The 14,115-nt window shown below is 43.0% G+C and overlaps 1 protein-coding gene across 2 annotated transcripts; it reads left to right on the top strand.

Moving 5' to 3' along the window:
• Window positions 1-437: 437 nt before the first annotated feature.
• LOC117704438 (WAP four-disulfide core domain protein 15B-like) lies at window positions 438-7,834 on the top strand. 2 transcript variants are annotated; one of them, XM_034496565.2, is made up of 4 exons: window positions 438-604; window positions 6,706-6,868; window positions 7,012-7,169; window positions 7,703-7,834. In XM_034496565.2, the coding sequence occupies exons 2-3, from the start codon at window positions 6,787-6,789 to the stop codon at window positions 7,167-7,169; spliced, it is 240 nt and encodes a 79-aa protein (XP_034352456.1). In that variant the 5' UTR covers window positions 438-604; window positions 6,706-6,786; the 3' UTR covers window positions 7,703-7,834. The 2 variants fall into 2 exon arrangements, with proteins under 2 accessions (XP_034352456.1, XP_034352457.1); XM_034496566.2 differs by lacking the exon at window positions 438-604 and adding an exon at window positions 3,344-3,459.
• Window positions 7,835-14,115: the final 6,281 nt, after the last annotated feature.

Here is a 14,115-nt window from a genome sequence, read left to right as displayed (position 1 = left end):
TAACGTCATCATGGATACCCAACTGTTTATCTGTTTGTCTGTTTTATCTGATGCCACCTCCGCTCTCTCCTGTTGGTATCTTTCAGCTTGGTCTCATCTAAACACTGGGTAATTTTTGTGCCCTTCCTCCAGGCCTGAGCAGGCCTGTGAGTCTTTTACCACAATAGACCAAGCAACAGTAGGACCTGAGATGCATTGCCTTGCCAGCCTTGGCGCCTTGCAGTCTGCTACCTAGCTAAGAAGAATGGACTGCCTGCTGAGCTAGCCTTGACACCTTCTGGACTGCTATCTCCTTACCCAGCCCCTGGGCTGAACCCAGAAGAGACTCTAAACTTTGGGCCTTGATCAGAATACTTTGTCTTGGCCCCACGTTTCTCTCGCCCTCCATTCCCGTTTATTCCCAGGTTTCCTCTCAGGTAAACCGGGTTACCCGTAGCTGCAGGCGGCTACAAATTTTGATTACTGATTAACTTCCTTTTTGTTCAGCTTCATGAACCCCTTTTAGCCCTCCTTGAAAAACAGGTTTTGTGGAGACAACCTCCCTCCGTTTTTATTTTCATACCAGTTTTATCTTTCTTTCGCTTATCGAGGACAGTTCTGTTGGGTGAGTATTTTTGATTTGCGAGTTTGTCCCTTTGGAAACATTAAGTATCTCATCCTGTCTCTAACAACGTCTCTAGGACGTCTCCTGCCACTCTCTCTGGAGTCTCCTTGTATGTTATTTTCTCTCACTGCGTTTGGGTACTCTCTTTGACTTTGATCATTGGAACTTTGATCAGAGTAGGTCATGGTGTAAGATTGACCCTAATTGAAGAAATTTGATCTCCTGAATCTGGGTATTTATAACTTTCCTTGGGTTTGCAATGTTTCCTGGGATTGTTTCCTTGAAAGACTTAAAACCTAAATGATTTTCTCTATTCTCTTTTGATATCACTGACACAAAGCTTTGCCCTTTCCATGTTGTCCAGGACAGAGCTCCTCTCCTTTCTGCTGTTTCGTCCACAGTGACTGCATTTCCAAGCAGTCTGTCTGTGAGCTCCGAGACTCTTTTATTCAGACCTAACGATGCTCACGGTAGCACACACATCACTTCACGTGACTGTTTGCATCTTCGGCGATTCTGTATGAATTGTTAGTCATGAATCTCTTTGATACATTTCTTCAATCAAATTTGGAATTATTGTTCTTCATTTTTTTTCAAAGTTCATTTTGCCTCTTCCAAATCAAAAGATATTTTCAGTTATCATGGAGTTAGTACTGTCCATACATTTACGGCCAGTCTCTGGCATTTTACTTCTCCAGTGGGCAACACCATGTTTTCCTGATTGTTACTCATCTTTATCTTGCATCCACGCCTTGAATTGATTCCAGTCCTTGCATTCTGGTAGTATCTGAGAATGTCTTTCTGTAGGAAGTTTCCTCAACAGTTCACTGCAGACTGTGAGCAATGATCCCTAGGTTTGTGACTACTATTGCCACTGTGGTCCTGGGGACACTCAAGGCCATGAAATGGGCAGCACACTCTGTGGGGGCAAAGAGAAGGGATCCCATGAGCTTTGAATTTGGCTTAGCAGCTTACTGGAATTGTGTGGCTCTCCAGATTGACACTGATCTAGAGAAATGCAAAATCTCCAAGTTCCTGAGACCTTTCTGCTCCTGAGGCTTTTCAGAAACAAAGCTGCCATCACCCAGCTGTGACACACGCTTGTACTTGGGCAGGGATTCCAGGAATTCATCGAGCACTAATGTAGATGTGTTGTGTGTATCAGTCAGGAGACAGGTGTGTGAAGGTGTGCAGAGATAGTGCTGGCTGTGCATCCAGTGCTGGGGTCTTAGACGGAGTTATTTAAATATGGCCCCTTCATTTCCAGTTGTTATCTACGCATGTTACGCTAATGAGAGTAGGGGAAAGGTATACAGGAAATGCCAGACTGTCCCTCCTACCTCCATGATGGATTCTCAGGTTTCATTTTGTCTTCCCATGCACGTACATTACTGTGCTTTTCTCAGAGGCATCCCTCACTACCAGACCTTATGCGGTCGTCACTGGTTCCGTCTCACCCTACACCCGCTTTTATGTTGTGTATATTTTTAGAGCCTTGATTCCACGTGACCTGTCTCGGAGTTCACATATTCTTTTCTTCTGTTTGATAAAGTCTCCTCCTGACACTGTTGAGAAAAAAAAAGAAAGAAAGAAAGAAAGAAAGAAAGAAAGAAAGAAAGAAAGATAGTATTTGTCTTTTTGAGTCTGGATTGAGTTCCGCAGGTCTACACGGTTCCTGGTAGCGGCAGCAGCAGGGACGTGGACACAGCTCTACGTTGTCACCTCCGCTGGCTGAGGAGATCTTCAGTCTTTGAGAGATCTTAAGTCAGGTGAAACTGAACCTTTGGCCTTGCCACAGAACCAAATTTCAGGATGATCTGGTATGAAACACAGAGTTTATTAAAAGTGCCCCTCCCCCCCAAGGGACTGGAGAGATACGTCAGAGGTTAAGGGCCTTACTATTCTTGCAGAGGACCCAGGCTTGCTTCCTAGCTCCAACATGGTGGCTCGCAACCATCTGTTACTTCAGTTCTAGGGGATTTAATGCCTCGCTTGTTTTCCTTGAGCACTGCAGGTCCATGTTGTGCATACATACACCCAGGATCAAGCACCTATACAGAAAACAAGATAAAAATTTCAAAGATATTTTTCGACCTTAATTTTTAAGAGTTAAGAGAAAAAAAAAAAAAAAAACCATCACTCAGAAAGAAAGACATGCCCAGAGGTACAGGCGGGGCTCCTCAAGAATCTTTACAACAACCATATGCACAACTCTGTAGGTTCTGAAGTCATGGCCTTCCAAGGGGTTCCATGAAATCACAGGGTGGTCGCTGAGCTAACTGACAGGATTACAAATGCAAAAGAAGAACTTTTATTTCACAGAGATGGTGGACATTAGGATAGCTTCATTGCAAGCAAACTTAACAATCTTGTAAGGAACCCAGAAATTTTTCACGAAAGGCGTGACGCCGAATAGGTCACACCGGCATGGGCCTTTTGCATGGTTCATTACTGTTTTAACAGAAAATATATTTGTATGAGAGCCTCATAGCCTCGGGGCTGGCAACCTTCCCAGAAATGTTGTTCATCATCATGTTAGTACTCGTGATCGTCAGCTGATAACAGGCTTCAAATGGACTGAAGTGAGGTGTGTTTTTTCTTTCCATGTCCCATAATCCTCCTGTCTTCCCATTCGACCTAAATTCTCTGCAAATGGCATAATCCCGTTCCTTTTTAAAGCGTGAATAAAAGCCTATTGAGCAATCCTGCCACAGCCTGCCCACAGATTCCCCAGGCTGACTCTATATTTCAGCTATTCCGAATAGTTCCTCAATGAACAGAGTGCAGGTGTCTGTGGTATGCCGACTAAGATTGCTTAGCCCGGACCGCAAGGAGCTGTGTGGCTGGACTGTAAGGTAGTTCCACTCTTTTAGCTTTTGAGGAAGCATGCACCCATTCCCACCAGCAGTGAAAAGAGCGTCGCCTCACCAGGCACCAGCATTTCCTAGTCCCTGTTGTTTTGAGAATCGTTCTTACGGCACTGAGACGAAATCGCGGCATCATTTTGATCTGTATGTTCTTCAGTAGTTAAAGATGTTGAACGTTTTTCATACATTGATTGGCGATTTGGGCTTCTTTTGACAACAGCTGAATGGGCAGTTTTTCTGGAGGTTTTGTTGCTTGTTTTGTGGTTTTGTTTGTTTGTTTGTTTGCTCATTTGTTTTTTGGTTTTGAGATAGGGTCTTGCCATGTAGCTCTGGCTGGCTTAGAGCTCACTATGTAGACCAGATGGACCTGGAATTCAGAGAGACCCTCCTGCCTTAGCCTCCTCAGTGTTGAGATTAAAGGTGTACACCACCATGCCCAGCCTGGATTTTTTTTTTTTTTACGTTTAATTTATTCTATGTATTTTTATGTTCTGGGTATTATCCTCTGACAGAGGTGTGGCTGACAAAGCTTTCCTCCCATTCTGTAGGCTGTCCTGTTTGCCAGTGAACTGCTCCCACTCCTCCTATCTGCCAACACTTGCTGTAACTCCCTGAGCTATCTAGTCCTGTGTAGAAAGTGCCTACCTATACATCCAGCTATGATGTTTACTCACTCGTATTCTCAAGCCTTATACCATGATCTTGCTGTAGAGCAGCTAGGTTCAGTCATGAGTGAGCTAGCACCCGGTCTATCCTCAGCATGCATGTAGGTGCGTGACACGCAAGTCCCAGCAAATGGTTAACGTGCACACACATGGCAAATATAACTCCAAAGCATGTCACTCTCTCCTTTACCTTTGTGGCTCCATCTGGGCTCACTGCCTGAAATACCTGTGGGGTAAAAGGTGTGTTCTTGCAATAGTGTTCCCTTCACAAGACCCCACAACTGAGTCAAAGGATCTGAATGCAGGCTCTGATGGAGCTGCTGTGTAGTTAAAATAGTGACCACACCTAGGAGAAAATCCTCCCCTGGAGAGGCTGCAGGTTCCTGGTCTCCATAGTTACTACAGAGGCAGCTGCTGCTCTCAGTTCTTGGCTTACAGTCAAGGGGACAGGACATAGACAAAGCTGTGGGAGTCAGGGGACAACCGTGGGAGTCAATTCTCTCCTTCTACAATGTGTGCTCCGGGGCTTCCTTTTCAAATCATAAGGTTTGACCACAAGCCTCCTTTCCTTCTGAGTCCTCTTACTGCCCAAGCTTTAAGGGCGATCATGGCTAGAAAAATAACAAGCATATGGCTCCGGGGCTTCCTTTTGTTAGTGAGAGTCACACATTCCAGTTTGCTTCATGTGTCTTTACAAAATATTAGTTTATTTTCCCACTTCCAAAATGGTGTTTATTTGATTTATGGTTTGGGGTTTTTTTTCCCCAGTGTGCTGTCAGGATTTTCAGAGTTCTGATGAGAGAATGACTTCCAAATTTCTAATCCTCAAGTTTCGTTCTGCATCGTAGGGTCACTGTAGAAATTATCAATCTATAATCCTTGAATTACTTACCTGTGTTATCACAGATACTTCACATATTCTATAGTTCATATGGAAATAATCATACTTTCCTAACTTCTCTATGAACAAGAAACATTCCATTGACTTAATTTCAATGTTTCAACCAACCACATGTTTTTGAGGGGTGGGGAAACCTATTTGCTCACAGTCTGTCACTATTTTTAAGTATGACGAAATCCACTGGATCCCTTTTTGTATAGAATTTTTTACTTTAAATTTAAAGCAAAATGACCACATAGTTCCCTTTCAAGGGACATCTTTTATTTTTCCATATTTGAACATCCTAAAATTGCTGTGAATGACAAACTTTTGAAAACTAAGTCTTCTGGGCCAGAGTGGCATCGAAAGGAAAAGTGGATTTAAGATTTTTGGCAAGTAAAACCAATTAAAAAGAAATTTTCTTTAAAATGAAGTCTACAAGTCACCTATGTCAAGGCGACCCAGAGATGAAAAACCTGGCAGGACAAATTGCAGCTAAAAGATGTATAGTCAGCTGATAGCTCAGTAGTTAAGAGTCCGTGCTGTTCTGGCAGAGGACCTGAACTTGATCCCAGGCACACAGGAAGGGAAGCTTACAGCTGCCTATGACCTTAGCTCCCGGGGTGGGTGTGGGGATGCATCGCTCTCTTCCCACCTCCATGGTTCATCTGGACTCACATAGACACACATATTCCATGAAATTAGAAATAAAAATAAATACTTTTAAAAAGATTAGGTTTTGCTTCCACATTAGGTTCCAAGTCTCCTGGACGCAGGTACAAAGCTGGGTATTTATTTATTTATTTATTTATTTATTTATTGGGTTTTTGTTTTTGTCTGTTGGTTGTTGTTTTTAAAAGCTATATTTTGGTCATTGTCTACATGAGTAGATTCCCAATTTAAAAAAAAAAAATAACAAACACCTCACAGTTTCACAGGCATGCAGAAAGAACCCAAACATTGTCTTTATATCCCCGGGTCCAGAATGACCTCAAGTTAGATTTTTTTGTAACTTCATTAACAACTGAAGTTTTACATATAAATAAAGACATTAAAAATGAAATTAAGAAATAAAATATTAGTTAAGAATCATGTTCCTTGTAAATAAGACATTTTTTAAAAAGTCTAAATAGTGTATTGAAAGAAGGCCATTCTCCCTAGTTTCTGTGATGTCATGGTTACTGTTTAAATGCTGATGATGGGAAGTCAACTTTTGAATGCACCCTAGATGAGGGCTGTGGAGAGGAGTGGGGTCCTGGCTTCTCTGCATGTCCAGTAAGAAGAGAAGGTTAGCCAGACTTTTTAGGATTTATTTATTTATGTTTTTGGTTTTGTTTTGTTTTTAAAATGTGAGGGTTCTATCAGCACATATATCTGCATACCAAAAGAGGGCATCAGATTTCATTGTAGATGGTTGTGAGCCACCGTGTGGTTACTGGGAATTGAACTCAGCACCTCCGAAACAGCAGCCAGTGCTCTTAACCACAGAGCCATCGTTCCAAGGGTTGGACAGTCTTGATGCACAGTCTGGGAAAAAGTCATCTACTCTTACTGATTCCTAGTGTCCTGAATGAAGCAAACAAGAAGAAAAGGCCAACCCTGTGGCTCCCTCAGTAAAGGACAGCCCACTTAGGTCCTAGAACATTGCATCCAGCTGTTAATTCTGCTGTCCTTCTCTGTGACCCATAGGTCCTTCTGAAGGCGGATCTCCCATGAAGCTGACATAACCACACCTGGCCTCCACGCTCACCTGCACAGTTTTCTCTGGAGATGAAGCTGCTTAGCTTTTCTCTGCTCACGGTGACCATTCTTCTTTGCTGTAACATGGTTCAGCCTGAACTAAAGAGGAAGGGTGAGGCACAGTGCTCCTGGGGTGGCGTGGGCAGGGAAACCTTCCCTCTGAGAAGTCCAAGGAACCACTTGGTACTTGGTGCTCAAAGCGGAGGTTCACAGTTGGTCGGGCCCTGAGACTCACCTTGTGATATTCTTCTGCAGTTTTGTCCAAACCTGGGTATTGCCCGGAGTTTCGTCTTTCCTGCCCCTTTGTCCTTATACCCAAATGCAGACGTGATAAAGGCTGCAAGGATCTCCTAAAGTGTTGCTTCTACTACTGCCAGATGCGCTGTGTGGAAGCATGGGAGACTGTAGATTAGGTGAGCAGCCCCCCAAAACGCTATTCGCCACGCTCCTTCTGGAATCCTTGTGTGGAGTCACTTACCTTGTAGGTCACTGTGATCTATCTGTCTGTATCTCTAGACAGCATGGCAATCAGAGCATCTAAATTAATTAGGATTATCCAGAGATTGCCCCCCTTCCTCAGAAAAAAGCATCATTCATTGTATGGGTGGGCATTATCTATTCCTGTAAGCCACCTCTGTATAAGAAAATCTCTAAGCTCCTCAGCTGCTACTGAATGTTTCTTATACTTATTTTTGGTGGCCTCTTTTCATGTCTTATAGCAATGAAGCATTTCACACTATACCTTAAACTATAAAGGGATTCTGAAATTGTAATTTCTGACTTAACACTGACAGAATCACGTACTGGTAGCCCTTAATCTGCTGACAGCACATCTCAGTGTTCATGGAAAGACAGCACATAGTAGGATCCAGAGCATGGTGACCAGGTAACCCAGAGCCATGTCCCCAGCACGGTTTACATCTGTTCTTATCTCTGCTCTCTCTAGACAAACCTGAGAAGACACATGTGATACAGTTTCAGTGGAGGATAGCTGGCCTCTGTTTCCTTCTCGGCCCATCCTGAAACCTAAAATTAAGTGCTTGTTAATATGAGTACAAAATAAAGGAATTAAGTGTTGTGGTGTTGTGTATTTGCCTATTTTCTGTTGCCATAAAAAAAATCTACCTTAGACTGGGATTTTACAAATATGGAAGATTTACAACCCTGCACTCCCAGATAGACTTGAAAGAATGCTCATGAAAGAAAGGGGAAGCCTTTCTACAGAGTGAGTCTACAGCCTGGTCTACAGAGTGAGTTCCGGGACAGCCAGGACTACACAGAGAAACCCTTTTTCTAAAAAAAAAAAAAACAAAAAAAACAAAAAAAACAAAAAAAAAAAAAAAAAAAAAAAAAAAAAAAAAAGAAAGAAAAGAAAAGAAACAAAGAAAGAAAGGGGAAGCTCTATTATGGAGAACACAGGGAAGGATTGATTTCATGAGAGAAATACATTAATTATTAGATACTTTATTGATTTGACAAGATGCATGACTGTAGGGAAGGAAAGCTGTGTTTTGAATCATAGTTTAAGATGCTTTCTACCACAGTGGAGATGGCACAGAGGATATTGGATATCTGACCAACGAGACTTCAGACCAAAGAGATAAAGAGGGCCTCTACATATTAATAAAGAGAACAAATCATGAAGACATTACAATTGTAAATACGTACGCACAAAATACTGAGACACCCAATTTCAAATAACAGACAATAAGAGGACAACCTAAGTAAAATAGGTCCAGACAGGGTGGTAGGGCGTGATTGTATGCCCCACTCTCAGATACACTCAAAAGTCAAAAAAAAAAAAAAACAAAAAAACAAAAAAAAAAAAAAAAAAAAACTACAGAGTTAAAATATACTGGCCAGGCAGGGGTGGCGCACGCCTTTAATCCCAGCACTTGGGATGCAGAGGCAGGCAGATTTCTGAGTTCGAGGCCAGCCTGGTCTAGAGAGTTAGCTCCAGTACAGCCCGGGCTATACAGAGAAATCCTGTCTCGAAAAACCAAAAAAACAAAACAATAACAACAACAAAACTGGAGATCAAATAGACTTAACAGATATCTGGGATATTCAACCCAGTCAAATGTATTTTCTACAGAATTATCTAAAGTAGGTTATATTATAGGTCACAAAGCAAATCTTAATAAATAAAAGGTAATTAAAATAATTTTTTGTATACTGTCAGATCACAGTACAGTGAAACCAGAGGCCAGGAGTTATGCTCAAAGCCTGTGATACATTCTTGAGTGGAGAAATAAGGGGGAGAGCATCCGTAGAACACAATGAAAATGAGAACACAACTTTACCTTTGCAAAACAGCTAAGGCACTTCTAAAGGGAAATTTGTAGCTACCAGAGTTTATGCAGTGAGTCGCTGTGAAGATCAGGTAAGAAAGTTAAAATGTCTAACAGTCAAGTTAAAATTAAAGCATCATTTTGGAGACTCGTAGAAACACAGCTAAGGCAGTTCTAACAAGTCATATTCATCAGTGTCTGCTTTCAAAGAAATCTGAAAAATCTTAAATAAATAACCTCAAGGATATTAGACGGATAATGACAAGCCAAACAGTAAAGAGAATTTTTTTTATAAGCATCACCTGTCAATAAAAAACCTTATGGCCGCCGGGCGGTGGTGGCAAACGGCTTTAATCCCAGCACTTGGGAGGCAGAGGCAGGCAGATTTCTGAGTTCGAGGCCAGCCTGGTCTACAGAGTGAGTTCCAGGAACAGCCAGGGCTACACAGAGAAACCCTGTCTCGAAAAACAAAACAAACAAACAAACAAAAAAAAAAAAAAAAAAAAAAAAAAAAAAAAAAAAACTTATGGCCAATGAATTGAGGCAGAGAATAGGAGGTAGAACGTTCAGCAGGGATAGAGAGAATTCTGAGAAACAATGAAAGGCTCCGGAGATTCCTCTGGGAACGCAGAGGAAACCTGCAGGCAGCTGAACTCAAGATAGAATAAAGGGGAGATTCACCAGCCAGATGCTGAGGAGGAAGCAGACTGGGACTGAATGAAAGGTTACTAACCCGCAGGTAGCTGAACCCAGGTTAGAATAAAAGGGATAATATGTTAAGAGCAAGTCAGAGAAAAAGCCAAAGCTTATGGCCTAGGCATTTATTAATAGATAATTAGTCTCAGTGTTGTCATTCCTGGAGCAGGGGCTGGAAGGAAAGAAAATGGACTTCCATGTTTTCCCCAAGCTCAAAAGCAGTGGCTGTCAAGAAATAATAAAGGTCAGAAAGGAAATGCATTAAATCGAGACTGAAAAGAAAAGCAACCGCAGAGCCACAGAATCAGGACATGGTACTGGCACAAGAACAGACATCCAGACCAGTGGGAGGAAACAGAAGAGCCAGAAATAAACCTGTGAAGATGCAGCCATCTGAGTTTCCCCAAAAGGTGCCAAAACCCACCCGCCCCCAGCTCTGCCATCCGCAGCACGTAGTGTGTCTTGTAGGCTCGGGCCGGCATCACTCCAGAGCTGTTACTGTCCTTAATGGTTGCCCCACAGTTCTGGCATCTCCAATATCCTGGCATCTTCACTGAAACTGAGGCTCTGCCCACACCAGTAGCCTCCTGGCCTCTCTTCTGGGACTCTGACCCTGCCTCGTGGTGCCAAGCCTCAGGTCTTCCTCATTACAATTTTAATCCAGGGTTCTCACTACATTGAGGCTGTATCTTCCCCAGTAGCCTCTTCCAGCCTATCTTCATGGAGACTCTGACCTTGCCATTCAATGTCAGGCCTCAACTGCCTTCCATGACCCCCTTATTCCTTCAAACCCAGCACCACCTGGGAAACCCTTGCCCAGTACCAAGTTTTGGCTGCCAACAGCAGGACCACAGCTTCTATGTGTGGACTCTGAAGAAACCCTCCCTGAAAGGCTTCACCTCAATGATGTGGTCTAATTCATCACGGCTGAGTCTTCAGCCCTCAGCTAAGTAATATTGGCTATCCCAGGAATGCACAGGGTTTTTTCTTCCACAAATTATTAATTCTAATGTATTACTCAAAAATACGCCAGATAGTCTCTGCTTCTCTCTGAAGCTTCAGAAGTCATGTCTCCATTGCCTGTACCTTTTTCCATCCAAGTACCAGCCAGTCCCGACCCTGCTTAGCTTCAGAGATCAGACAAGATGGGGCATATTTAGAATAGTATGGCTGTCAGCACTTGTACCTTTTCTCAATATTCCTATTTTCCGAACTTCCATAGCAACTCATTGAGTGGCTTTCCTGACCCAAAGCTACAAAATGCTTCCATAATCGAAAAAAAAAAAAAAAAAAAAAAAAAAAAAAAAAAAAAAAAAAAAAGTCCAGTCCACCACCGAAAGATTCTCCTCTCTGTTCCCAATTTCCATTCTGTTGCTGTGATGAAGCACCCACCAAACGCAACATGGGGAGGAAGTGTGCCTTAGTTACTTCTTTATTGCTATAAAGTGCAAAGAGACACTATGCCCAAGGCAACTCACAGAATGAAGAGCTTATAAGGGTTCACAGTTTCAGAGGCTGAGTCATGACCATCATGGTGGGGAGCAGGCAGGCGTGGTGCTGAAGCAGTATCTGATAACTTACATCTTGAGGCACAATCATTAGAGAGAGAGAGAGAGAGAGAGAGAGAGAGAGAGAGAGAGCTCAAAATGCACCCCAGTGACACACCTCCTCCAACAAGCCCACACCTCTAAATCCTTCCCAAATAGTTCCACCAACTGAGGACCAAGTATTCAAACATATGATCCCATGGGGACTATTCTCATTCAAACCACTACAAAATGGTTTATTTAGCTTACACATTTCCAAACATGGTCTGTCATTAAAAGACGTCAGAATGGGAACCATGGAAGGACATTGTTTACTGGCTTATTTCCTCTGAATTGCTCAGCCCACTTTTTGACAAAGCCTGGGCCCATCTCCCCAGCAAGTGGCGCTGCCTACAATGAACTGAACCCTGCCTCATCAACCATTAACCAAGAAAATGCCTTCACAGACATGTCCACAGGTCAATCTGATGGAGGCATCCTCTCAACTCAGGTCCCCTCTTACCAGAGGACTTTAGATCGTGTGAAGTTGACAAAATCTAATAGGCACAACTAGTCATAAAGAAAGTACAAAATTACACAGGGGAAGATCCCACTAGGTAGCCCCAGAACAGATCCTAAAAAGGCAAAGAGTGTTGAAGTTACAGAGTGAGGAGCAACAGATCTCTCATCCATCGGTGCTATTTAAATCGTTATATTATATCAGAGAGCTGCTTGCCAGATTCAGGATGGTAGAACATGTCTACTCTCTGTGACCTCTACCTCATCAGTGCAGCAGTTCCGTCTCTAACTACATCACATTTACATCCTCCAAAATAAACGTACAAGGATATTCATGGTAACGACCCTTCTCAGAGTCAAAGCTACAAAGTGGATGCATGTAGTTCCGCTGATCTGAATTTTATTCTTTGTTTTTGTTTGTTTGGGGGGCTTTGTAGTTGTTGTTTGCTTGTTTGTTTTGTTGGTTAACTGTAAAAGTATTTCTATGCCCCCCCTTGTTCCCAAATAAATGTCACAGAGACTTTATATTTATTAACAAGTTGCAAGCACGATAACTAGGCAGACAGCCATCAATTCTAATGCAACCATGCTGGCCTGGACTACTTCCCAGTCATGTACCCCATTACTTGAGTCCTTTTGAATTTTAATCACCCACCAAATCAAATTTATGCTGCCCATTTGCTAATGAATGTGAGACTGTCCACTGGACGTGGTCACCCTACCAGGGCCCACATGACTGATTTACAGATCACTGTTGCATTATTAAATTTGGCTGTACATTTACTATTCTTTTTCTTTATGTTTTCCTTCTGCCACCCTTTGAACTATGTAGCTCAGGCTAGGTCAAGAACTCAAGATCTATGACCTCACTAGCCTTTGTAGTAGTTGTTATTATTCTGGGGGTTTGCTGTACCCTTTGCTGCCTTTAAATATTCACTAGGAGCTTCTACTTCACTTCGGACCATTTAATTCCCAGATAAAAAACAGAGAACGTTTGGATTTATAATAAACTTTATAGCACCACAGCTGGGCGGATATCAGCCCTCTAAGCTATCTTGTCTGCTTCCCTGCCAAAATCCCCATAAATACTTGCATCTGTTCTGTTTGCACTGCTCCTTCTTCATCAGGCTAGCCCTCATGGTCACATGATAATGATCCATACTACCCCATGGTGACTCCTCTTCCTACCCCCTGGCTCTCCTCTCCTTGTGGTCCTTCTCCGACCCCCAGCCTAGGAACCTTCACCTTGCCTGCTTCTTTCTTGTCCACTCCTGGCTGTCAGCAACGTTAATAACCAATCAGGGATAAGTTGGAAGGCAAGGCTTACACATCATTTTGTGTGCATGAGAATCTGCTTGCTGGACAATAAGCAGATCTTGGGGGCAAGTAATTAACATCTAAAAACCTAGCAGCTCCAGACCAACCCCAATTGCCCTTGATAGTTGGGCAGGCTTTTAACACCAAGCAGGAGAAACCTGTCTCCAAAAAAAAAAAGACAGAAGTGAGAGAGGAAATGTATAAATTGTTTATAAGCTTTAGTCTTTAATCCCATGGCACATATGAAATTTTCCATGAATCTAGAAAGAATGTTGCTGGTAGCCCATTATACTATCTTGCTTTGTCGTTGCAGTGGTGTGGGTGGGGAGTGGCTTCTCCACCGATGCAGTAAATCAACTGAGCCGAATTATAAATATAAAAGCAGTTTTATTTGGAGTAGCTCTCTCGGCAAGTTGACCTATCTCACAGCAAGCAGGTCAGTCAAGTCTCAAGGCTGGGCTGGGCTAGGGGGTTCTTAAAGTGGAGGGGAGAGAGGAGTGATTTGGTGGTAGGATACTAAGGTTATAGTCTTATTCGGTGAGATTTTAGGACCCTATAGGGTGGTCTTATATCTGGTGGTCACTTTGGAATCTGGAACTAGGAGCTGGCTTTATCCAGTATTTTTGCACAGGCTGTTTTTGAGAGCTGCAAGCTCAGCCTTCTGGTGGAGATCTCTTTGTCCCCAAATCTCTGGCCTGACATCCCAACCACTTTGGTTATAGAAGCACAGACTCAAAGCCAGAATATCAAGGTGGGGGGTGGGGGTGGGGAATGTCAAGAGTAGGTGGTGCTGTGGGCACAGGGATATAGGGGTTCAGGAGCATCTGGTGATGGCTACTCTGGAGGCCTCGCAGATGCGATCCTGCAAGAAGCAGAGGAGGCAAGGTGCTAGGGGCAAAAATAGATTATTACCACTGGCCCTATGAACGGGGCTAGCCATGTAACGAGTGAAGACTGCCAGAAAGAGTAGAACTGAGATGTGCCCTGGTTGTGTGGGTGGAGTTCTTCAG

Source organism: Arvicanthis niloticus, chromosome 2 (assembly GCF_011762505.2).
Source record: "Arvicanthis niloticus isolate mArvNil1 chromosome 2, mArvNil1.pat.X, whole genome shotgun sequence".
In the NCBI taxonomy this organism is placed as follows: domain Eukaryota; kingdom Metazoa; phylum Chordata; class Mammalia; order Rodentia; family Muridae; genus Arvicanthis; species Arvicanthis niloticus.
This window is presented reverse-complemented; position numbering and strand designations above follow the sequence as displayed.

Bases quoted from the DNA above. Each gene is read 5' to 3' on its own strand.
- LOC117704438 (XM_034496565.2), top strand. From the start codon at position 6,787: ATGAAGCTGCTTAGCTTTTCTCTGCTCACGGTGACCATTCTTCTTTGC. The intron at 6,869-7,011 runs GTGAGGCACAGT...ATTCTTCTGCAG, and splicing joins GCCTGAACTAAAGAGGAAGG to TTTTGTCCAAACCTGGGTAT.